We start from the raw sequence: 23,122 nt of genomic DNA, 5'->3' as shown, positions 1-23,122 counted from the left end.
AATGTCCTGATTAGAGCTTGGTCATCTGTAACCAAAGATACTGGTACAAGAATCTGTTACTTCTGGGAAATAATATTGTGTGTGTTTTCCATAGAAGTCTGGCTTATTAGCAGAGAAGATTAAAGGTGAAACAAAGACTTGGGTAAGACTGATAGGTAATTACCTAAAACTTAGTTACTGTATGTTTGTCAGGTTTTAAAGTTATTTCTCTTGACACTTCCTAGAACTTGCTAAGGAAGGTTCTTCTGCTTAATCTTCCACAAAACTGAGTGATGAAAGCAGCACATAACTATGAATACAATTTTATACAAATGTTTTATCCATAGACAATCTTTAGGGGGAGTTTAACAAAAAAATTTCCAGTTCTGTTGGACAGACAGTATGCCTAGAGGTTTTATGTTGTTGGATGAAACCTGGTGTGTTCAGTAAATGTGTAGCTGATAGGGAATTTGACTTCTGGAAGCAATTGAACATGTGAAGTGCAAACTTTCTGACTCCAACTTTCCTCTTACCTTATCTTGTATTTTATTATAAGCCAATTTTACAAGATCAGTTGTTTGACCAGTTTTGTTTTTGTTTTAGTTTTTTTTTTTTTTTAAATTACATCTTTTGCTGTCTGTAAGAGGGACATAATTTACTCCAAAAACTGGTTGTTTTGTAGGTGCCCTAGTTATGCCCTGAACATCTGTATTTGTTAAGTAGTCATATTCTGAGGAAAGTGAAAGGATCTTTCCTACTGACAATATTTTGGTGTCAGAAGGGTGAGTGTCTGTTTGCATCTTTGCCCAATTTGCTGATCTGTTATGACAACTTTATACTGAGAGTGCTTGTAGAACATCTTTCTTGGACCTTTTCTGGACATAAGGCATTTAACTAGATACAGCAAAGTAACTGGAGTAGAGGACACTAAAAAATAGGCAGCAGCTTGTAACACTGTATGCTACTGGGCAGATCTTTGCATGGACATGTCTGGGTTGCCCCACAGGTGCTGGTGGCCAAATGTTGTGTGTTCCTTTGGCAGAGGTCCATATGGAAACACTGGGGGTTTCATTTGAGTAAGCAGTCACACAGGTTTGAGGTAGTCAATGCCTAATATGAGCTGTCTTGCAGTGTAAATAGGAATGGACACCTAACTAAATAATCCACATCAAACATTCCTATTTTCTGTCTGAGCTGTGATACACAGAGGGCACAGGCTCTGTTTGTCATGGGCATTGTTGCCTTGTCCCTGTTAGAACACCCTTGGGTTCCAATGTGTGTTGTTATAGATGGATTGTGTATATCTTGGTTTTTCTGCTCGTCTTACCCAGATTGCAGACTGCCAAAGATGGAAGCCTCCTCAACATGGGAAAGAAAAGTTAGAAAGTTCAGCATTGTCATTTCTGTTCCTACCTAGGACAGGTCAGAAAGGGAATATGGTTAGGGAGGAGAGATGTGGCAGTTTGTTTCTCAGGGCTGTTGTTAATGTAGGGAGCTCCCATGGAACTTCAGCTCAGCTGGCAGTGCTCCTTCCCCTGATTATGAGCTTGCTTTGACTGGCTGTGTTGACAATATCAAAACCAAGTCTTTTAAAACTAAAGGACCTAGGGTGAAAATGAAACTTTTCTTTCATCTTTCCAGCTGGTTTTTGCTTTGCTAACTCAATCACAACAATGTATAGCCTTTTTCATGCTCTTTTCCTCTCATTAAATGATTCAGTGTTTTCATGGTGTGCTTCTACTGCCCAGTTGATCAGATATACAAGAGCAGCAGTTGTGAGGAGGCTAATCTGTTTTTGCTGTCATTAATTACTTTCCCTGTGTGTTAATAAGAATTACTGAAGTTTCTGATGGTGAACAAGTTAGCAGACCTTATTCTCTGCGACTGCTGAACGTGACACACTCATCAGTGCTATTTGAAGGAATCTGTAAGGTTTCTCTTGGGATAATGGTTATGATTACTTCCAACATCTGGTTTTATTGTTATGCCTTCTGGAAATAAAATGATTTAGAGGAAACTGGCCTGTTTTACTGATGAGACTTCCACATTCGCCTTGTTTTTGGTCTTTCTGCTTTTTTTTTGGAATATAATGAGCTGCCTTCAGTGAAATAATCTCAGTTGGAATGGCAAGCTTACTAAAATTTATGAGGAAAAATCCATAACAGTACATTTTAGAAGTGGTATGTATCATCTTAACTTGTCTTGTATTAAACATGAAGACAGAGAGCCACCAGTTTGCTTATTTTATCTCTGACATCTGAACTTAATGACCGTCTGAACATCCAACTTGAAGGCAAAGTCTTTGTAAATAGATGATCTGAATTGGAAGAGGTCAGTTGAATCCCTCTGGTTCTGACTTTATTATGTAGATTTGTAAATTTCTAGGATGAAAAATTAGGTCTTTCTGAATGTTAAAGTTCCCAGTGAATCCAGTGAATTCAGGACAGATTTTGCATGGGTCAAATTAGATTTCAAGTCCTCTCGACCTGCTGGATGCTAATTATTTCTGTAGCTATTGACTTTGGTGCTGTGCTCTTCAGTATTCTGTCCCTGGTGGTAACTCTTACAGACAGTGGGTATAATCTCTGAAAATATTTTTTAAGTTACTGTGTAGCACATGTGGAGGATGTGCTTGAAGTCAGATTGTCCCATACATTTTTCCAATCAGCATTTCAAGCATAAGAATGTCTTTTTCCTCTTTCCTTATTTTTTATTTAGTTTCCACATGACTTTATTTATTTATTTATTTATTTTCTGTTTCTTTTTAAAGATCCAAGTACAAACCCAGCCTATTCAGAAGAAAGATTGGCTCATGAAGCTTTGCAATTAGAAAAGCGTTTGAGCTTGCTGTCCCATACAAGTCGTCAAGGTAGTGGAGGTAAGAAATATCTTTAATTAAATAAAAATACTATGTTATGTTCCTTCCTGCCCAGGCTTTAAAAGTTGAATGGCCTGTGTTATAAGATGTGGAGCTTAGAACAAAAATGCTAGAGAAATGGTCAAGACATTTGATTTGTCATGTTTCTTGTGAGGCAGTTCTCTAACAGCGTTGTCTGAAGTCCTATGATGTAGATTGGAGGTTTTCAACTCAGGAGACTGAATTTTGAATCAAACACTATTAACCCAGGAAGACCATTTAGGATGCTGAGTCCCACTGAATTTTTGCATGTAAAACTTAAAAAGAACTGTCTGCATCAAATCTGGTATTTGCTCAAGTACCTTAGTCAGTGCAGCCCGTGAGATGGACTCACTTGTATGGTTCACATATCAGGCTTACAGCAGATTTTTGCAGTAACACGTAGGACTCCTGGGCTTTCCTCTGCTGTCTGTACATGCCTTTTCTGGAGTTGTTAGTGTATCAAAGTAGAATTGGTGTCTAGCCCTGGATTTGTAAAAGAGCCTGTGCCCTGAACTGCCATTTGAACTGTTTAATAGCCAAAGTTCATCCAAACATCTGCTTTGCTTTTGACTCAAAAGCCTACAAGCATAAAAATTGTCCCTGTGAAGATCCTCAGGAGCTTAATTATGTGCTTATATACATGTCCATGGCTGCTTTGGCCTAGACACTGCTGGGTAATGGGGTTTGTGACTGAATTCCAGTGAGACTTCCTGAGGTTTTTCTTAATTAGCACATAACTACTAGACTTAACTGAATGGATAGAAAAAAAATGAGACTGGATAGATAAGCATGCCTGGTTGTTTTTTTTTTTTTTTTAATTCAGTCCTTCTGGTCAGAAATCATGACCCAACTTCATGTACAGTTTCTTTGTGCTACAGGAAAGTGGTTTTATATTTGTTTGGTTTTGTATTTGTTTGTTTGTGATGTTTGTGTTTTGTCCTTGTTCTCTTTCATGCCAATGTTTAATTTTTTTCACTCATATTCTGTCTTTGATGGCAGTAATTACCTGTTAAAATGCCTTCCTTGCAACTATCATTGAAGAAAACTGTCTTGCAATATAGACATAAATGAATCACAGGAGATATTTTTGTATATAGATATGTAAACATTTTTATAACAGTATTATTCTTATTTTTATTTGTACAGTGATCTATGACTGTATTTTGGTACAGCAACCCAATTAACTGTATGGAAGTAAAATATGTTTGTAAAGGGTTGAGCTTGGTTGAAAGGGTTGAGCTTGGCTAAAAATTTAGCCTCAAATGCATGATGTTCCATAGTGTGGTAGGGTTATGGCAAGGTAACATACCATTGCATTTAATTTTTCCCGCGGGGCTGTGAGTTATTGCAGGAATTCTGGCTTTCTGACGGCAGTTCCACTTACAAAAAGCAGATGGAATCTCTGGGCCCTTCCTGTTTGTACATACTTGCCATGCTTGAGTCTGTTGATTGTGTTTTAAACGTAGGTTGATGCGTTTTCTTCTTTTCCAGGAGATGATAGGAGTATTTCAAGCTCGTCTTCGGATACCAGCCACTCAGATGTCAGCGTTGGGAGCAGGCTGCCAGTGTGGCCTGAGCAATCTTCAGCCAGCACCTCTCAGGAGAGCCATGGGTTGGCAGCTGCAAAGGGCATTCACCTGGGAGAAGAGAAGAGCCTTCCAGAAGGGGCACGTGGCACCACTAAACCGCCTCCGAAGCCCCTCCGGTCCAGACAGCTGCAGGAAATAGGTCGCCAGAGCTCTTCTGACAGTGGAATAGCTACTGGTAGCCACTCTTCCTACTCTGGGAGCTTCTCTTCTTATGCTGGGAGCTTAGACATTTGCCGTGGTGATGAGTTTGGATCATTGCTAAGCTTGCCATTGAACTTTCCTTCAGATCAGAGTCTATGTACTTGCCCTCACAGTGAGTCCCAGAGAGGTGTGGGATCAGAGTATCAGGTTCCCAGCTCTCTCAGACACATTTATGATATACCCAGGAGTGTGTTACAGGCAGCTTCTAAAGAAGTGCAACTGAAGAGTGCAGATTCCACGCTACCCAAGGACCAGGCCCTGCTAGCTCAAGGTGCCAGTGACCCAAGACTGCTACTACCACACTTGGAAGCACGGAGGGGAGCTGAGCACAGCCAGCACAGAGCGAGGCCTTCATCTTTGCTCACAGAAAGCAGCAAGGACTCAAGTGATGAGACATATGTGGATTTTGTTTCAAGGTGGTCAGACACAAAACCACAAGGACAGGTGTCAGACTCCAAAAGTAGTGAGCTGTCACCACCTGGTGGGGCCTCAGCTGACCCCTGTGACACATGTAGCCCCCACCTTGGGATGACAAGAGCTCTTTTTTCATCTTGTCCAATCTGTGGTGGACTAAAGGTAAATACCTAACGCTGAGCGGATGCTAACGAGCCTTAGTTAATAGAGCATGATTAATTTAAAGCTACCTAAGTTGTAGGTGATAAGTAATATTGTTTCCTTTATACTCTGAACAGGTAATAACTTTTTCTGTTGTTTATGTGGGAGAGGCTTAGCACATGGTTTCCTCAAAATCTGTGCCTAGTCAAGGAAACACTGAATGATATAGACCCCAACCATCACTTTTAAATCAGCCAATTTTGGCTTTGGGTACATGTAAGCAAAGGGGAAAAGTGTTTCAGGTGCTGGATTTGTCATATATTGGCAAGCAAGCATGAAAGACACTGACCTGTCTTGCTGTGAGTATTTACAAAGAAATAAGGGAGGTCATATAGTATGTGCTGCTCTTAAGGAGATCTGAGTGAATAATTTTATTTTACTGATGTTTTCCATTTCTTTGTCACTGTAGTTTGAACATGCCTTGCACAAGAAGCCAGGTTAGACCTGTTTCTCACTGGGGAAATACAAGATAGTCAAGTCAGTGTGGCAATCTGGTTCTGTGACTGGCCAATGACAGGTACTTTAGAGCAGGTACACAAAATTTCACTAGCAGTCTACAAACAGGACAGTTTATTTGCAGAAAAATTTATTTTTTATCACCAATCATGTAAAGACTTAATACGTAAACTGTGGAGGTTCACTTGCCTTTCCAAACACATTTGCCAATATCTAGGACCTTGATATTCTTATAAATTCTTTTTGTACCTGCCATGTTTTTGTCTTTTTATGGCAGTAAGCTTTATACATTAATTATACATTGTATGAAAATGTATCTGATTTTATCCATGCTAGAGAAGATTTTTTTTTTGTGAATGTGTTTGCTAAACTTGAAGAAGGTGAAGCTGCTTGTATTAGTGAGCTGTTGAAAGGGAAGGTTAGAGGGAGTGCTTAATTTAGGGAATGTGTGAAGCAAGGATTCAGCAAGAGAGACTTCTGCATGAAGAATTAAGCACTGCCATTGAAGTGTGTGCATTTAATTGAAAATGAGATTACATAAACCACTGCTATGGAAAGGGCTTGAATGCCTAGTAGGTGATGAAAGAAAAATTAAAAGGTTATAAATTTGAGGGATTGTTTTCTTCTCATGGGGTGTTTCATGCATTTGTATTATTGAGTGCCTTCACATGTTTGCAAACTGGAAAGCTCTGTCTGCCTGGGCCACTTGCACAGCCTCATCACAGCACCTTGGATGTTACTGTGCCATGTGCCTGCAGCACTTGGCACGTAGGGAGGCACTTGTGGGACAAGTTTTCTGAGGCTGTGGTCAGTAGGATCAGTGATCTTCCAAGGCCATCCTTGCCAACCACCTGCACCACAAGCCCTCAAAGGCCTCTAGCCCAGTTCTGGAAGTGTGGCTGCAGGCAGTGGGGTGCACAGCCAACATCTGCTGTTGGCTTCCTGTGGCTGCTCCCTGTAGTCAGGGAGAATTTGAGAAAAATAACCAAGACTGATTTCTGGAAGGGCTCTGCTTTGGAGTTGGAAAGCTTTAAAGTGGCTTTGTTATAGGCAGGGAGGAAAGAAATAATTCAGGTACAATTAGCTCACATGGTCTAAATGTTTCTGGGTGATCAGAATTGTTGGTTAAATGTGAATCTGTCAGGTCTTACCCTAGGTATCTCTGGAAGATGGGAAGCTGAAAGTGAGTGTTCCATTGGATATCTTCAAAATCATTAAAAGCTAAATTATGTCAATATAACTGCCTGTTGACCCCCAATGAAATACCCACATCTTTTATTACAAAGTGCTGCCAGGTTTAACGGTGTTTCTACTGCCCTAATAAGTTGGCAAGAATTTCAGATATTGTCTATACTTAATGAAATTTAGTGATAAACACTGGTGCAACCTTCTTCCTAACTTTTGTTTTAGCATGAGATATGCACATCTGCTTTTTTCTTTAAGAATCCATTTATAAGCAGTCACGAAAGAAGTCTCATTAAATGGAATGATTCATGGGTTTGTTTTTACTTTTGAAAGAAAAAAATAACCCTTTGATACACTCTCTTGAACTGTCATGAATGAGTTATTTTAGCAGTATTTAATGGACGCTGTCTTTGGCATTTCTCCTGATGAGTTCAGTGAAAGCACAAATCCATAGGCTGTAACTAAAAATAATAATTATTCCTTGTACTTTGAACAGAATATATTTAAGTTAGGGCCAGGAAGAGTTGATTTATGGGTTGATGAAAACACCAGGTTTTCATGTTTATTCAAATTCGTGTTCAAAAAGCTTTAATGTGCCGGTGTTTGGAGTTCCTTTGCAATTTGAGTTAAGCTGTTAATTAAATTGTGTTAATGGCTTTTAAATGCCTACTATTTAAAGTGTCCTGAGTAGAGGAAAGTCTGCAGCAGTAATTAAGGCTATAAGCATTTGTTTGTTTTGTCCCCTTTGGCACAAAAGGCACATGGAGGTTAGGTTTGGGCATGTCTCGTGTGCGTGTTGGAGTTCAGCATGTGAAGAGTTGGAGAGAGGTTGGAGGGTGAGGATGGGCATATGTGGAGGGCATGGTGGGGTCCTGATGGGATTGACTTGTTAACAACCACCTGCTCCTCTAGTGGCAAGGATAATGATGAAAACAGGGAGAACAGACCTGGGAAAGTGCCAAGGCTCAGACAGAAAACAGGGCAAGGAAGCCTTTCTGTCACTCTGCATGAAAAATAGAACCAGCATGAAAAGAGTTGCTAAATATTGCTTCTATTACTTGTCTATTGTATTTCATATTAGACATTGGGGACTGAGAAGCAAGCATGCAGGGTGATTTGCTTTCTGTTGTACGTAATTCTGCTGTGCTCAAGATGTCCTTTACAGATTTCCAAGGTGTGCTTTTGCTATGTAATTTGACCTAGATGATTTCAGTGCTGTAGATGATTGCAGAGGTGAATTAATTGTCTATTGTAAGTATAATTTAAGCTCAGAATTGATTGTTACAATTTCTGAGTAAGCTGTAGAGATTTATTATTAGACTTATTATTTTTTTAACTACTTAACTAATACTAATTTGATGAATAGAATTTCATTGTATGCTTGTTGCTCTGTAACTTCCTTTGATGCTATAGTTTGAGAAATGTCAACTTTTTTATAGTTTTTTTTTTTTTTTTACACCACCATTGTTTGTAAATTTTCTTAGAAGTCTGAAAAATAAAATTATTTTCCAACTGGTTTTGTCCTTTTCCATCTGACAAGTTCTGGGTTTCATTTTGCTTTGCTTTTTGTTCCCTGACCTTCTTGCAAGTTGAATTAATATGGAGCGTTTATGGCTGTCTCTTCATGCTACTTAGTGTTATACTCAAATAACTGTTGACAGCTCCAAATGTGCCTATTAGTAGGAATTACATTTATGTATGTCTAGCTCATGCTAAACTCATATTTATGTCAGTGGGAGTTCTTATTTATGTAGAAATATAGTCATGAGTACTGCTTTGGTAGTTAACTTGCTATGATAGAGGGGAAGAGAAGTTGTCAGTTTGTATGTGGCTGTTGTCATCAGTCTCTTTTGGTATTCAGCCACCAATTTGAGTTGATGATTTTAAAATACCAAGACCTCCTTGAAGACAATATGGTCCCGAATTAGGAGCTAATCTACCCAAATTCTCTGTGAGGTACTTGTATAATTCCTGCTACTACAGTGACTCGTGCCTCAAACTTTGAACTCCCAGCATATCTGTAGTAAGTGGAAATAGAGAAATTTGGTGGTCTTGATGGATAAAAGGGGTTTTGTCAGGCAGCAGGATCCACAGACCTGAGGGGCTGAGAACCCTTCCCTGCACAATCCAGGGATGACTGGCACCTGCCTTGGGAGCACGTGGATCTCAGGTTAAGTGAGGAGTTGGTTTGGTTAGGTGCTAGCATATTTAACTCTCTCAGTCTGTCCTGTAGAAACTGCTTGGTTTTGCATTACAACTCCAGGGGATGGCATGTGCATGCCTTGAGCAGGCTCTACTGCTCTGCTTGAGGGTGCAGCCCCATGTCCCCCTTTCAGAGCTGGTTAATCACCTGCAGCCTTGGGGAGTGCAGAATCTCTGTGTTCTAGAGAAACTGTGAATATCTGTGTGTCCCTTGTGCATTGTAGACCAGGGAGAGTAACTAAGCCTAGGGAGAAGCACAGCTGATGTGACTTCAGGCAGAGAAGGGGCTTGAGCTCTAGAGCATCCTACACTGACTTGCCTGGTACTATTTTCACCAGGGTCATGAGCAGCCTGTCACTGGGTTGGGAATATAGCCTTAATCTTCAAATCCTGTACAAAAGCCTTAACCCTAGAGTTAGCTGGAGTTTCTCCTGTCATTGTAGATGCTGCTTTTGAACGTGGTGAAAGAGAAGGCCTGTAAGGTGTTAACTTTCTTAGTGAAATCTGAGAAATGGCAGCTGCATGACTACATGGCTGTATCTGTGTAACTGAGAATGTTTTAATTTTTTTTGGCTTTTAATCAAGTACTTTTCTAATGCAGTACTAAAACAGATACTAAAGAAATCACAATGTACTGTTACCTACAACCTTAATGTAGCTATTTTTTTTCTGTTGGGAGTCATTACCTCTTTCCCCAGGAGACTGAAAACCTTATGTGTTTATCTTGTACTGTGTTTATTTCCATGCTTTCTCTGACAGTGTAGGAACATGATTATTTGTAATTGCACATCTTTTACATCTCTTTTTTTACAGTATTGATGTGTGGTGCTGTAACATTGTATGCTTCCTCCCACCTTTAAAAAAGCTACAAGCTGTCTAAATTCTCAGCTGAGAAGGATGCATTTGTCATCTTCTACAGCATTGTTGCTGCTTGTATTTCTGCTCTAATCTCAGAGCTCTGGGCAGTTGGGCAACATTGTCAGAACTATAACAGGAACAGTTTGCACCTCAGAAGAACCTGGAAGTCAGTTGTCATTATTGACCTGAATGATATCTTTGTGAGGTTTCTGTAACTGGGTCTTGCTGGCTTTTTGCATGAATTAGAAAACTTGCTTTTGTGCTCTTTTCTTTCAATATTTAATTCCAGTTGTTTTTCTATGAGTCTTGACTGTGATACATGAACCAGCAGTGATGTGCATCTCCCAGCACGTGTCACCACTAAATGAGGTGCCTGCACTGGACAATGATTTGGCCATCTGGAATTTTACTTACATTACTGTTATTGTAAAAGGCTCTGAAGGCTCTGAAATTTTTATAATAAAGTAGAGTTTTTCTTCAGACTTTTCAGAGATTCAAAAGCATCTTATAGCCCACCAATTTTCCCACAGCATCTTTCTGAAATAGAAGAAACCCATGATCATTCCTGCTCTTGACAATTAAATGCAGTCATTTTTGAAGCTGGTTATGCTGACAAAAGCACCCAGTGGTGTGCAGATCAAAGATGAGCATAAGTGTGTTCTCCAGTTGAAGCTGACAGACAAAAGGGGCATAAAACCAGGTAGGTTTAGTGTCAGGCTTAAAGCTACATTTGCTTTGTTTTGCTTTTTGTAGCTTTGGCCAGTAGCCAAGTCTATTGTAGAGATGATCTCCATCCTCTTGATCTCATCTCCCATCCAGGTGTGCTTATGTACTGTGTAGAGATATTGCTTAATGTCAGCTTGAGGAGAAGGAAGATTTTTTTTTTTCTTCCCAGTTCCCCAGTTAACTTGTCCAGTATTTAATGCTTCTTGGCAGCTTTCAGGCTTCATTCCCAAGTAATCAAGGAGAGACCCAGCTTCCTTTGCATTGCTGTTGCTGGTAAGAGCTCACATAAGTGACCCAGCTCTTCCAAAGGTGTGCATGGAAGAGGTCAAGGGGTAAGAATTTGGATTTGAGATGTCACAGGAACACATGAGATATGCCAAGCCTACCAGGGCAGTGCAGATCTGACTTGCTTTCAGCCCTGTAGGAGATTACCCTATCTTTTATCTAAAAAAACTGTACTCAAGGTACCTTCTACCTATCATGAAAGAATCCTCACAACTTTTGTGCAAAGAATAAGGGTTTTGATCTAAATTTGGAATAGTAAGAGTTGGCACATCTTGGGATTTGGCACTAAGGGGAACAGACAGCCTGTGGTCTGTAGTGGGAAAAGGAGTGCCTGCCACAGAAGCTGGTGAGTGAAATGACAACAATGCCAAGAGAAGAGAGCATCTTTCCTTACATGAGGGAATGCAGGCAATGTAACTCAGCAGAATTCATTCTTCTGTACCAAACACAAGTGTTGCTGGATTGCTTTTCTGTCAGAGAGCCTTGGAGATCTTGATAAACCACATTATTGACCTTCTATCCCCATTACACTGAACAAGTGGGAAAATTGACTTCCTCCCCTAAATAAAATCAAGCTGGATAATAGCTTTTATTATTACTAATACCAATGGCTACTTCATCCTCTGTTGGGAGCAGCAGCTTTTCCAAAGAGAGAAAGAAATATTTTGAAGAAGGAGTCATATGACAATAAAAGCTGGAAAAAAAATTAATTTGGAATGTAGGGTTTGTGGGGTTTCTGGTTTTGATCCAGCTGTAAAGGAGACTCTTCAGATTGCTTGGAATGTGGGCAAAATGAGGAAATAGAAGGCTTTTTAAAATCTATCTTCCCCCCCCCCCCAAAAAAAAAAATAGAAATCCATTTATTTCTGGAAAAATTCAACAGAATCCTACAAAGTGTTAGCAGACACTTTCTATCTTCATTTTATAAAAGGGAGAAAGTAAAATTCACCTGCAGGGGAAGGAAAGAGAGGAAAAGCATAGTTGTAAGGAAGGCATAGATTACATGGAGCTGAACTCAGGGGAAGTGAATAACTCCAGTAGCAGCCCTGGATTAACATTCCCAAGTTTGATTTCCATATGGTTTATCTCCTTCTGGAAGATCATAAACAAAGTTACTTTCAAAAAACCTCAATTCCTTGACTTGCATTTCTGAAAAATGTTTGTAATGTCTGCCAACATTCTATTTTTAAGGTTGTGCATTAAAAAGACTATGCAGGAAATATTTTGTTTTGATTAACAGTCAGTGATATCAAAGTAATTGCATGGCTCAGAAGGAACTGGCGAGTGTCAGTAGGATAGCAATCACTTAGATGGGATGTCTGGAGGGCTGACAGCAGCTCCCTGTGAGTAGATGAGAGAACTGAAAATAGATGCTCAGTAGGGGTGTGACCTTTCCAACCAACCTTTTTTGACAGAGCCACTTAAAACTGGAAGTATGCAAATTAGAAGGGTGAAATGTGTTCCAACATCATCATACAAACTGTGCTTAAGCTTGTCCACAACTGAGGACAAGACATAGGAGTGGAATTAGTTTTGGTAATTCAAGATTCCCAATATACTTATTACTTCAAGATATCCTTGGGAGTACTTTCAGTCTGGCTGATAACATGTCAGCAGAGTTACAGTGAGTTGTAATTACTTGTAATCAGATTATATCTGAAGGTGTTAGTTGTGTTGTTGTGTAGGCAAATCCTTACTGTTTGTCATATTCAACCCTATTCCAAGTTACATTACTTTAGTCATAAAGAAAAAATAATTTTCCAGCTATTATATTTGTGAAATGTAATAATATGGTAGCAACATTTTCCTATGGGTAATGCAATTTTTGGAAAATATGTGGTAACAAATCTGCTGAATAGAAAATAGTTTATTACCTACTCCATTGAACCTGCTCCATGTTTCATTATACTGAAACCAATTTGAGAAATGAATCACTGAAATATATTTATATGTTCAGAACTGAATGAATGCTTCCCATAGGCAAAGAAGGTAGTAAATATGCATAAGCCATTCTGGTACAAAAATGCCTACTAGTTTTCAGGATGGACTGTTTTTAAAGTTCCTTGAGATTTTATTTATTGCTATATTATGCAGAGTTCTGAATGCTTCTGCTGAAATGCCAGGGAACTTGTCTAGAGGAGAAAGGAGAGGGAATTCTTTAGAAGCCCATAAGGAAGATAAGACTGTCAAATTTACCCCTCATGCTGTTGTACAGTTCTGACCAAAATGTTCCTCTGAGTTGAGCAGAAGTCTTGTGCAGACTTCAGCTCCTTTCCTTTGCCACTCCTAAAGCAAGGCCACTGAAATCAGTGTAGCTAAAATGTTCACTTCATTAGAGGTTGGGGCTGCATATGAGTTAAATAAGATGAACCTTTGATATTTAAAACAGGCAGATTTCAAACCCTGTCTCACAGTAGAAGAGTGGAATTGACTGCTCTGGACCTCAGGGAACACAGAAAGAATCCATACTGCAATCTGGTATTCTTGCTCTGCTTGGCTTAGTGCTGAGTGCATCTGACAAACCTGCCCACCATGGTATAAAGCTGCTTGTCTGTAACAGACAGACTGCTGACAGGAGTTTGTGATGGCAGAGTGGTGTTTTGGGCACTGCCTCACTTTATAAAGAGAGGTAAGCAGCTTGAGATTTGGACTGATGCAGGGATTTTGTGTTAGGGTTTTCTTGTGACCAGCTTACCTCACTCTGTCTGTGATATCTCTATTTCTTTCCCAGGGCTGTTGTCTGATGGGATGGTATTTCTACAGGAATTTGGATCTTGAAAATTCTGTCCAAGTGCTAAAGATTCTATTAAATGCAATGTTGTCCACATGGCAGTGAGAGAGACAGAAAATTTGTTTGCCTTTTTAGAGAACTGTGGACAGAAAAGGAAGTAATTAATGAGAGTTGCTAAAGAAAAAAACCAACCTGTTAGGATGAAGCAGCTGCTCCACAATTTTTGTTTTAAATTGTGGCAAGTCTATCAATAATTTTTATAACTTCATCAAACAGTTGAAAGCCATTTTCTATTTAATGAAAGACCACAAAGCAGTGGCACTGCATGTGTTATTTCAAGAGATTGTTTTTGTATGTGAAATTGAGCTTGAAGAATGGTGTCTTTCAAGAACTGCAGTTACCAGAAAAAAGTTATGAATGTGGGAGCCTTAGACTCAATTGATTTAGAAAATCTGAGACTGAGGACATGGCAGTTGAAGATCAGTTCTTTCTAAGAAAGGGATTAGCCTGAGGGCTGAGCGGTTTTTTAACATTCAGAAAGTTGCAAGGTATTAAGAACATGCTTGAGGATATGCCTGAACTTCAATCCAAGTTGTAACAACAGAGGGAAGAAAAAAACTATACTGTATTATGTTTTCTCAATGTATTCTTTTAAAAAATCCTTATGGAGAGGCATATTGCATAAAATCTAACTTTGCAAATTTCTTTGGATGCAATGACTTTTTTCCCCCCAATTTCTCTATTAGATCAAAAGCTATTTTGCCCAAACAGGGATTAGGGAAAACTGAGCTCTTTCCCAGTAGGAGGTGTGAGAGCAGATGACTGCAGGGAACTTCTGGAGCAGTGTTTTTGATAGCCAATTAATCCAACTGAGTTCCCATCGTTCTAGCTAAACTTAACTTTGAAAGGTAGGAACTTTGGGTAAGAACCAAGGTGAACACAGTGAAACCTCAGTTACTTCACCTGACCAACTCAGTAAATCTTTTTTAAAGTGTGAAAAAACCTACTTTTACCAGCTGCACGTAAGCTTTTCAGTTGCACTCCTAAATGACAGTGCAGAGGGAAGTGCTTCCTTGCATTCTGGCCATCCCTGCTAGTGTAACAACATTTTGTGCCTTGAAAAACTATCTTACTTCAGCCAGTAATTCAACCTGTGAGTGCAGGACAGGAGTGTAGGGGAAAATGTAATGTGGAGCTACTGTTATTTTTCTGTCCTCTTTGGTTCAGCTCCAGGGAAATTTGATGAATCAATATAACAATGAAAAATTTGTGTATGTGTGTCAAAGTTAGACTGAACTTCCTCGGGTGGGATGAAGATGTTAAGGTCAAAATAAATGTGATTAATATGATAAATGAAAGCCAGGATGTGTGAGTGAATACCAGTCCTATATAGGGCTTCTAGGCTGCAGTAAAATGCTTTTACTGCATGCAAGCTCTGCTTGTATTTCCTCCTTGGAGTTATCTTCCATGCCTTTCCATGGTTTTTCTTCCAAAAACAGGGCAGATGAAAGGAAGCAGACCTTGGGACTTTCTCTTTACAAGTTCAATCCCACTCGAGTCCAAAGTGTAGATGGAAAAGGGGCTCTAAAGTTGACTTTGTGCTCCTAAGTCTTGTCATATGAGGATAAAGGTTTATTTGCAGGATAAAATGCAGCAGCCAGCTGTCAATCAACTAAAATGACTGTTTCAACAGCTGGGAATCAGTGGGACATGAACTCTGGCTGTGTTCCCTCTCCCCTAGCCACATCCTCTGCAGTAGTCTGGATTCTGTGGAATCCTCTGCTAATTCAATGCTGATTGGAAGCAATTCTGGATGTACTAGAAATTTGAGCCTGGAAAATATTAAGGAAATATAAACCTTTTCCAGATCTGGTTTATTAGAAGGACAGAGAAGTGCTAAGTGGGCTATATCAGGGCTGGTAAATGTATACTTGAATCCCCTGCAGCACAAGGAAAACATTTCCAGATGAAGTTTGCTGATTCATCTCATTCCTGGAGACACAAAGTCAAGCAGAACACACGTGCTATAGAGATAACTGCAATAGGAAACTTTGGAATAAACTACAGATATAATTGTGCCTAATAATTTATTGCACTGCTCTCTGATGTAGAAGAAGCCTGGGAGCAGCCCCCATGGATAGTTAAGTATCTGTATCCTTTGAAGCTGTGCAGCTTAATTATAGTTTCATTACTTTTGACAAACCATAATTTTAGTGATGGGCTGGGGATAAAGAAAAACACTTGTCTTAATTTTACTATTTTGAGCTTTTCCTCCCTTATTTGTCCTTCTCCTTCCATCCATTTCTTTGTACTGATGATCACTGATTATCTTGTTAATATTTTTTTCTGGGAGAAGTTGACTAACTATAGCTCTAAATGGGAGGTTGAAAAAGGAGGAAAATGAATGTGAAGTTCATATTGCAAGGCTTTCATTTTTGTTCTTCATAGGCCCATAATTAAGCCCACTCTAGTTCTCTCTTTGTGGAACAGGATGCACAGGTTATAACAAGGATTCTTTTCTCTGTGTCTTTCTGTGGAATGGGCTGGAAGGAAGGAATCAAGTAACTAGTCTAATGTAAATTGGCATAGCTCCATCAGCTACAAGACAGGCACAAGTGTATTTTTAGTGCCAGCAGAAGATAAGCTCACACTGGAACAACAGTCTTTGGGGAAATAGAGGAGGAAAAAGATTTTTCTTAGGGCTTTCCCCAGGTGAATGTTTCAAAATTGTAATTAAAGCTTAATATAAACTTTCTCCATCTCTAAGAGCCCACAGGGGCAGGTTTAATTTGTCTCTAAGATCTGAGATTTCACTTTGTCAACTTTTGAAATGTTTTCCTTTGAGTCCTTCTCTACTTACTGTCACTGCAGCTGTAGAGTTGTAGCTGAACTCTTTATTTGCAAAAGGGGATCCCTTTTCTTCATTAGCAGCTGACTTGGATTTTAAATCTTGTTGCAAGCAGAAAACTTGGGTAAAGCTAAACTTCATGCACTTTTGTGTGTAAATTTTCCATAAATGGCTGCTTTGCTGACCACAAGAGCAAGGCCACCTGAATCCCTTTGTGAGCATGTGTGTCCATAGGCCCATATGTTAGTGATGGTCCTCCTTGTTTATTTCCAGCCTCTCCAAGCCTCCTGCTCCATAGTACTTCTGTACTGACTTTGACTGTCTTGAAATGGGTTAATGCTCTGACTCAGAGCTGTGTAGTTTCTATTGAGCTGTGCTGTTCTGAGAAAATGTTCAGCAGTACTTCCCACTGGCCAGGTGGTCACAGGTGTTTCTGCAGAACTGAGGTGCTCAGTGGGGGCACAGTCTTGTGAACTTCAAAATGCAAAGGGAGTGGATCATGTGAGGGGTTCCATCCCATCTGTGAGCACCTTGCCTCTCCTGCTTGTGATATGTGCTGAGCAAGAAGAATGAGCTGAGAGGCACACACTGATTATTTGTAGAGTCAGATCTGGTTTTCATACCTGCTTGGGCCCATCTGAGCCTCACTTTCAGTGTTAGGAGAGTTTTGCTGGAGTCTCTGCCTTGTGTGGTTTCCTTGGGTGCAGAAAGAGTGGAAATTAACAGATCTGTTGTACAAGGAAGCTCAGACTATCAGATGTGGGGAAACTGAGTGTATTCTAAATAACAAATGTTCTTGCAGAAGTGTAATGCTACCCCCTGTTGGAATTCAGGATATATGAAACATAAACCAGAATACATGGAATTGAAGCCTCTGACTTTGTGTACATTACTTTGTTTCCATTGCACTTGACAAGACTTTAGAGGTACCACTGTCTATAAAAAATTGTATTTTTTTAAACATAAATAGGAAAGTTTTTTTTTTTTCCTTTCAGTTACCACTGAATTAAATTTAAAATACTCTTTCATGGTGAAATACAGCTGCAGGCACAAATGCCTGTCATTTTACTGTCTTTCTATGAGAATAAAAATGTACAACCTATTAAGGTTGATTTTTTATTGTTCACAAACATGTCTTCATAAAGTCCTTGCAACTTCTAAAAGAGAAATGCAGCCTCTCTCTTTGCAAGGCTAAGGATAGAGTGTTTGCTGTGATTCAGCTGCAAGCTGAGGAAGAGCACTTGTGCTCACCTGTGGAAATGGGGCTGGCTAAAGCAGTGCTGTAGGTGCCCTGCTGGACATGGAACAGTCTGGAAAACTGTGTTTGGTCTCTTGTGCATTGGCATTGCAGCAGGAGTTTCTTCTCTGCCTCAGGAGAACTGAGCTGAGCAATGCTCTGGGAAAGGGAAAAGGGAATGTAATGTTTCTACGAAAATATCTCTAAAAAGCTGACAACTCTGTTTTGAATTGGAAAATCTGATGTGTGTCTTAATGCCTAAATTAAAAATTGTTCTTTTTCATAAAACTGCAGAACATCATCTGCTACTGTAAATCAGGACAGCTCACTTGAGGAGTTGGGGGGAACAGTGTAGATGATTCTAATTACCTGGAAAAAATGGTTGTCTCTATTTTGGCCCTAAGAATATATGGAATACTGAACTTCAGATTATATTGGGGTATTTGCTTTGTTCTTAGATCTCACAGTTGACAAGAAAGGATTTATCACTTCTGAGCTGAGTGTGGTTTATTTTAATGGCTATTGTCTAAGGAGTCATTCATGCCCTGAATGTTTATTATGGGATACCTGGTGAAAGATGAGGCAGTGAAGGCTCAGGTTCATGCATTGCATTGTGTACCTTGCATCAATTCACAGGTGTATTTGTTCAGGGTTCTGTGCTCTGAAATCAGGAGATGCTGTGACCCCACTGTTAAGTTTGAAGGATATATCCTGTGACATTTATTTATAGTGTTTTTCTTTTTCATGAATAATTGTTTTTAGTTCTAGTCTTCTAACTCCTCCAACATTCTGCCTGTGTTTATCAAATACATTGGATTGAAACTGGTTTCAGAGGCAATTTGCTATGTTTGGTGTAGCCATTTCCTCTGGCTGGTGGAATTCTTCAGCCTAGTCCTGGCTCCTGCTGTGAAAAGTCCTCCTGTATCATGAACCAGGGGTGAAGTGTTCTCTGACTGTATTTCATTGTCCTTGTCCTGTGAGGTCTCTTCAGAATCTTAGATGAGCTCATCCCTTCAGCAATATTCATGAGCATTAGTGTCCATCTTTCCATTTGAGTTTCTTATACAGCTCTCCCTAGAGGGTTTGCTACTGCAGCCTCTCTCTCTGCAGATTGTCTCTATATTTATCCCTATAAAATCCCTATGAAATAGTGAAGTGCTTCTACCTTTATAGAAACCAGTGCTTCTGGATTTTACCTGTGGTTAAAGAGGAGAGACCCTCAAATTCACAGAAGTATTAAATAATTTTGTTTGACCTGGAGCCATCATACCAATCTTTGAGAAACCATGAGAAACTCAAACCTTATGAAATTAGTTAGAAATGGTAAGACAAACCCAAACCCTCAGTTTGACAGAGGTGGCAGAGTGTCTTTATTTTATTTATGTGTTATAACTTGGAGTTTTGGGCATGGCTCTGTAATCACAAGATAGCTGATATTGCTGTTAGGATGGTTTAGGAGGGTTTGCTGTTGTGTGCCTTCAGACTTTGCTATCGACCTGGGGTGAGTGTTACTGCTTTGGACCAGCTGTACATTCTCCTGACTTATATTTTTGTCTAGCAAGTATGCAAGCTTGGCTTGTAGCAATGCCTGGAGACAGACACAAACATCACTGATGTGTTTACACCAGGTATTTTATATGCCTTGGATGGTATTGCATAGCTACTTCCTCTAGAATACTTCTGTGCATAATGAGATATGTGTGTGATGTTAAAAGGGTGTTGTTTAGGTTGGAAAGTTAAGCTCCTCAGTGTTGAGGAATTGACAGATTTACTGTTGCTCATGCCATCTTGATTGTAGCCACACATGTGTCTCTCTCTTGCAGTGAAGGAAACAGATGTCCCATGGAAAAATTGGTATGTGACCATGTCATTGCATTACAGTGCAGTTGTTCAGCACACTCCAAGTGTGCCTGTCCAGTGTGCAGTAATTCTAGGTCTGGTTTTGAAAAGCAAAAGACAAGAGCAAATCATGTGCCTCGTTGCTGTGTCAGTTTCCCTGTGGGCTCATATATTATCAGTAGCAAAGATTGAAATTTGACCCTTCAGTGTTGCAACTGAGACTCGCCATGTGAATTTCTGCTGCCTGGCAGAGGGATCCAGCTACTGGCTTTTGTGGTAGGGAACTCAGCCCAGCTTCTCTTTCTCTCCCATGAGTGGACAGCTTCAGAGCATGCTCTAGGCAAGTTGTGCCATTTTTGGAGGTAATGATCATGTTCTGATGCTAATGGTTGTGGTCTGGGTTGTGTGACAAGATGCTCCTGGCTACAGGCAGCTGGGAAGCCCAGAGCAGGGAGCAGGAGACATCTCTCAACAGAAGCATAAAAAAATCACAACTGCAGAGGCCTCTGTAAAAAACATGAGAAGATAGCAACACAAATCTGGACTAGTACTTTTGGTTGTTTCTCACCTCTTGTTTTTTAAACAAGGTCTGTACCTTGTAGATGAGCAGAGCTCATATATATATATATATATATATATATATATATATAAAATAGATATATGATGTATGTAATAATATATATATATATATATATATATATATATAATATATATATATAAAATATGCAGGGGTATGTTTTAACAGGGGTATATTTTATACAGGGGTATATTTTAATGTGACACAGCCCACAGCTTGCCAGCGGCACTGAAATTCCCAGCTTCATGCCTCATAAAATAGCTGATGTTTGGGCTTGGCTGAGCAAGTGGAGATGTTTCTAAACTGACTTCAGCAATCTTTCTGTAGTTGGCAGCGGGCTTGTGACAGATGAAGCTGAGTAATCAGGAGTTTGTGGCTGAAATTGAAGCCCTGAACCAATGAAACATGCCACGGGCTGTAGTTTGTTTCATTTGGAGTTGCTAGGAAGGATCATAGAGTTTAAAAATTTTGTATCTTTTGTTCTAAACCTGATCAACTGCTGGGTGAAACAGCCCATCAAGGCAGATGACCTTTAAATGTTGCTCCATGTGCCTGTATTTATTGACCTTTCCTGGGAACTTTGTTTTTCTCATGGCAGCCTAAGCATTCAGGCTTTAAACTTTGTTCTGATTTAGAATAATAGAATAAATCACACTCTTTAATCCTTACAAGAATAGTACTATAACTGTCAGTTTCATTAGGGACTGGTTCCTTTTTGCTGAAATAGCTGAGCTTTGCAGAACTTTACACATACTTTTTCTCTTCCATTCTCTAAAAGCACTTTAAAGTTTTCTTTGTGACACTGATTTCAAAATCTTCATTCAGGATCTCTCATTGAACCCTTTGCTCCTTTGTGAAGTTCCTGATGGTTCAGGTTTATTGTAATAAAGCATATTATGTGACTGTAATCTGCTGCCTCCCTCTGCACACAAACAATGTGAAGCAGTCAGAGGGTTGTGATGATGTGCCACCAGCTACACACAGCAGGCAGGAGAGTGTTTGTTCATTGTTGGAGAAGTCTGCTCACAGTTTTCAGGGACTCAGGGATTTTGAGTCATGATTTTCATGGTTTCCTCTTGAAAAACTGAATATTTTGCATAGCCTTGTTTATACATAATAACTTTAACATAAAGGGAGGGAGAGGAGAAAAAACAATCTAGATCATCTCCTCTGCAAAAATGAAGCATTTGACCAATGTTGCAATCAAGCCTTTGTTTATGAGTGCATTTCTGGAATGTGCAGAATAAAAATCTCACAAAGCAAATACTTGCTTCTATTACTGTCAAGTACAAAGTCCTTTTTCATAACAAGACAAATCTGAGAGCCTCTCATTTATGTTGAGCCTTTCTTCTTCAAGTTTGAGGACTCAGATTGGGGCAAAACTTCATACATGTGCTTAGACTAAAGCAAGACAGACCTAAAAAGCACAGACTATTTTGTGCTGGAAGAGGCCTTCAAAGGTCACCTAGTTTAACCCCTCTGCAGTGAGTAGGAGCACTTTCCACTAGGTAAGGTTCCTCAGAGCTCCATCCAGCCTAATCTTGAATGTTTTCAGGGATGGGACATTTCACTTCTCTGGGTGACCTGTGCAAGTGTTTCACCACCCAGCCTAAATCTATCCTCTTTTATTTTAAAACCCTTTTTCCTATCACAACACAGTCTGCTAAAAGTCTGTCCCCATATTTCTTACACTGTAAGTACTGAAGGGCTGCTCCAAGGTCTCCCTGGAGCCTTCTCTTTTCCAGGCTGGACAAGCCCAACTCTCTCAGCCTTTCCTGAAAGGAGAGGTGCTCCAGCCCTCCCATCATTTTCTGTCCATGCTCTGGACCTGCTCCAAGAGGCTCATCTTCCCTGTGCTGAGAACTCTGACTCTCAGTAGGCGCAGAATAATGGAGCTATAAAAAGCTGCCAAACTTAGATGAGCTGAAAGAAAAGCTTTATTTCTAAAGATACACAGAGGGAATTACATAAGCTGTGGCTGATGAGGTGTGTCTGAAATGTTGGCACAGTTATCAGGTGACTGGCATTTCATTCCTCTTGCCAGTGATGATGATGGAGCCCTGCTCAGCATTCAAACCTAAAGAGCTTTTTCTTGGAAGTGCAGGTTACTCCTTTTTAGGAGGCAAAAAAGGAAACAAAAAATATTTTGGCTCTGTGAAAATGCTTGGTTAATATTGATTGGGTCTCCATCATGGCCAATAATGGGAAGAATTAGTTTTAAGACAATTTTTTTGTTTGTTTTGTTTTGCTTGTTTGTTTTTTGTTTTTATTTTGCTTTAACTTGCAAGCTTCTGGCTCCTTTTTATGCCACAGAGGTGAGCTTGCAAAGCTGTTCTGGTACTTTTTGTCACTATGAATCTGGCAAAACTTCTTCTATAGCCAGGAAACTGTGCAATACAGTATCTTTGCTTCATGCTGTGGAGGTTATATTAGATGATCTGGAATTTTGGGGCTGATCTTGGATCCAAAGACTAAAACTCCCATAAGCAGCACCAGAGCAGGATGAGGTATGTAATCACTGAAAAGTTGTATAGAGATGGGAAGGCCTGCTCCTCTTCCTATGGGACAGTACTTTTAGCTGCTGATTTTTTTTTAATGAGAACTAGTGTGATCAATCACATATTTAATGAAATTTAAAGTGAGTGAAAGTTTGAATATAACAAAATGAAACTTTAAAAGAAAAAAAAAGGTGAGAGGATGGCAAAGATATTCCAAATATACACAGAAGGGGGAAAAGAAAATCCCATTTTGATTGTGAAAAGGATTATGTGCCATGGTGGTTATTTGTACCCACAGAAAGAAATGCCAGGCTTAAGTTCTACTTAGCTCTTTAGGGAAATCAAGCTAATCTATGAATAATGACCCAGCATATCAAACCACTGGGTTCTCCTAACA

The 23,122-nt window shown here is 39.6% G+C and overlaps 1 protein-coding gene across 1 annotated transcript in view; it reads left to right on the top strand.

Moving 5' to 3' along the window:
- DOK7 (docking protein 7) overlaps window positions 1–23,122 on the top strand; it is a 59,428-nt gene that overhangs the window by 18,102 nt on the left and 18,204 nt on the right. Inside the window, exons 6-7 of the mRNA XM_059845256.1 lie at window positions 2,750–2,857; window positions 4,370–5,244. Of these exons, the coding sequence (XP_059701239.1) occupies window positions 2,750–2,857; window positions 4,370–5,244 (983 nt within the window). The remainder of the gene's footprint in view (window positions 1–2,749; window positions 2,858–4,369; window positions 5,245–23,122) is intronic.

Source organism: Haemorhous mexicanus, chromosome 4 (genome assembly GCF_027477595.1).
Source record: "Haemorhous mexicanus isolate bHaeMex1 chromosome 4, bHaeMex1.pri, whole genome shotgun sequence".
NCBI classification, from domain to species: Eukaryota; Metazoa; Chordata; class Aves; order Passeriformes; family Fringillidae; genus Haemorhous; species Haemorhous mexicanus.
The sequence above is the reverse complement of the archived record's forward strand: the minus strand, read 5'-3'. Positions and strand labels throughout refer to the sequence as shown.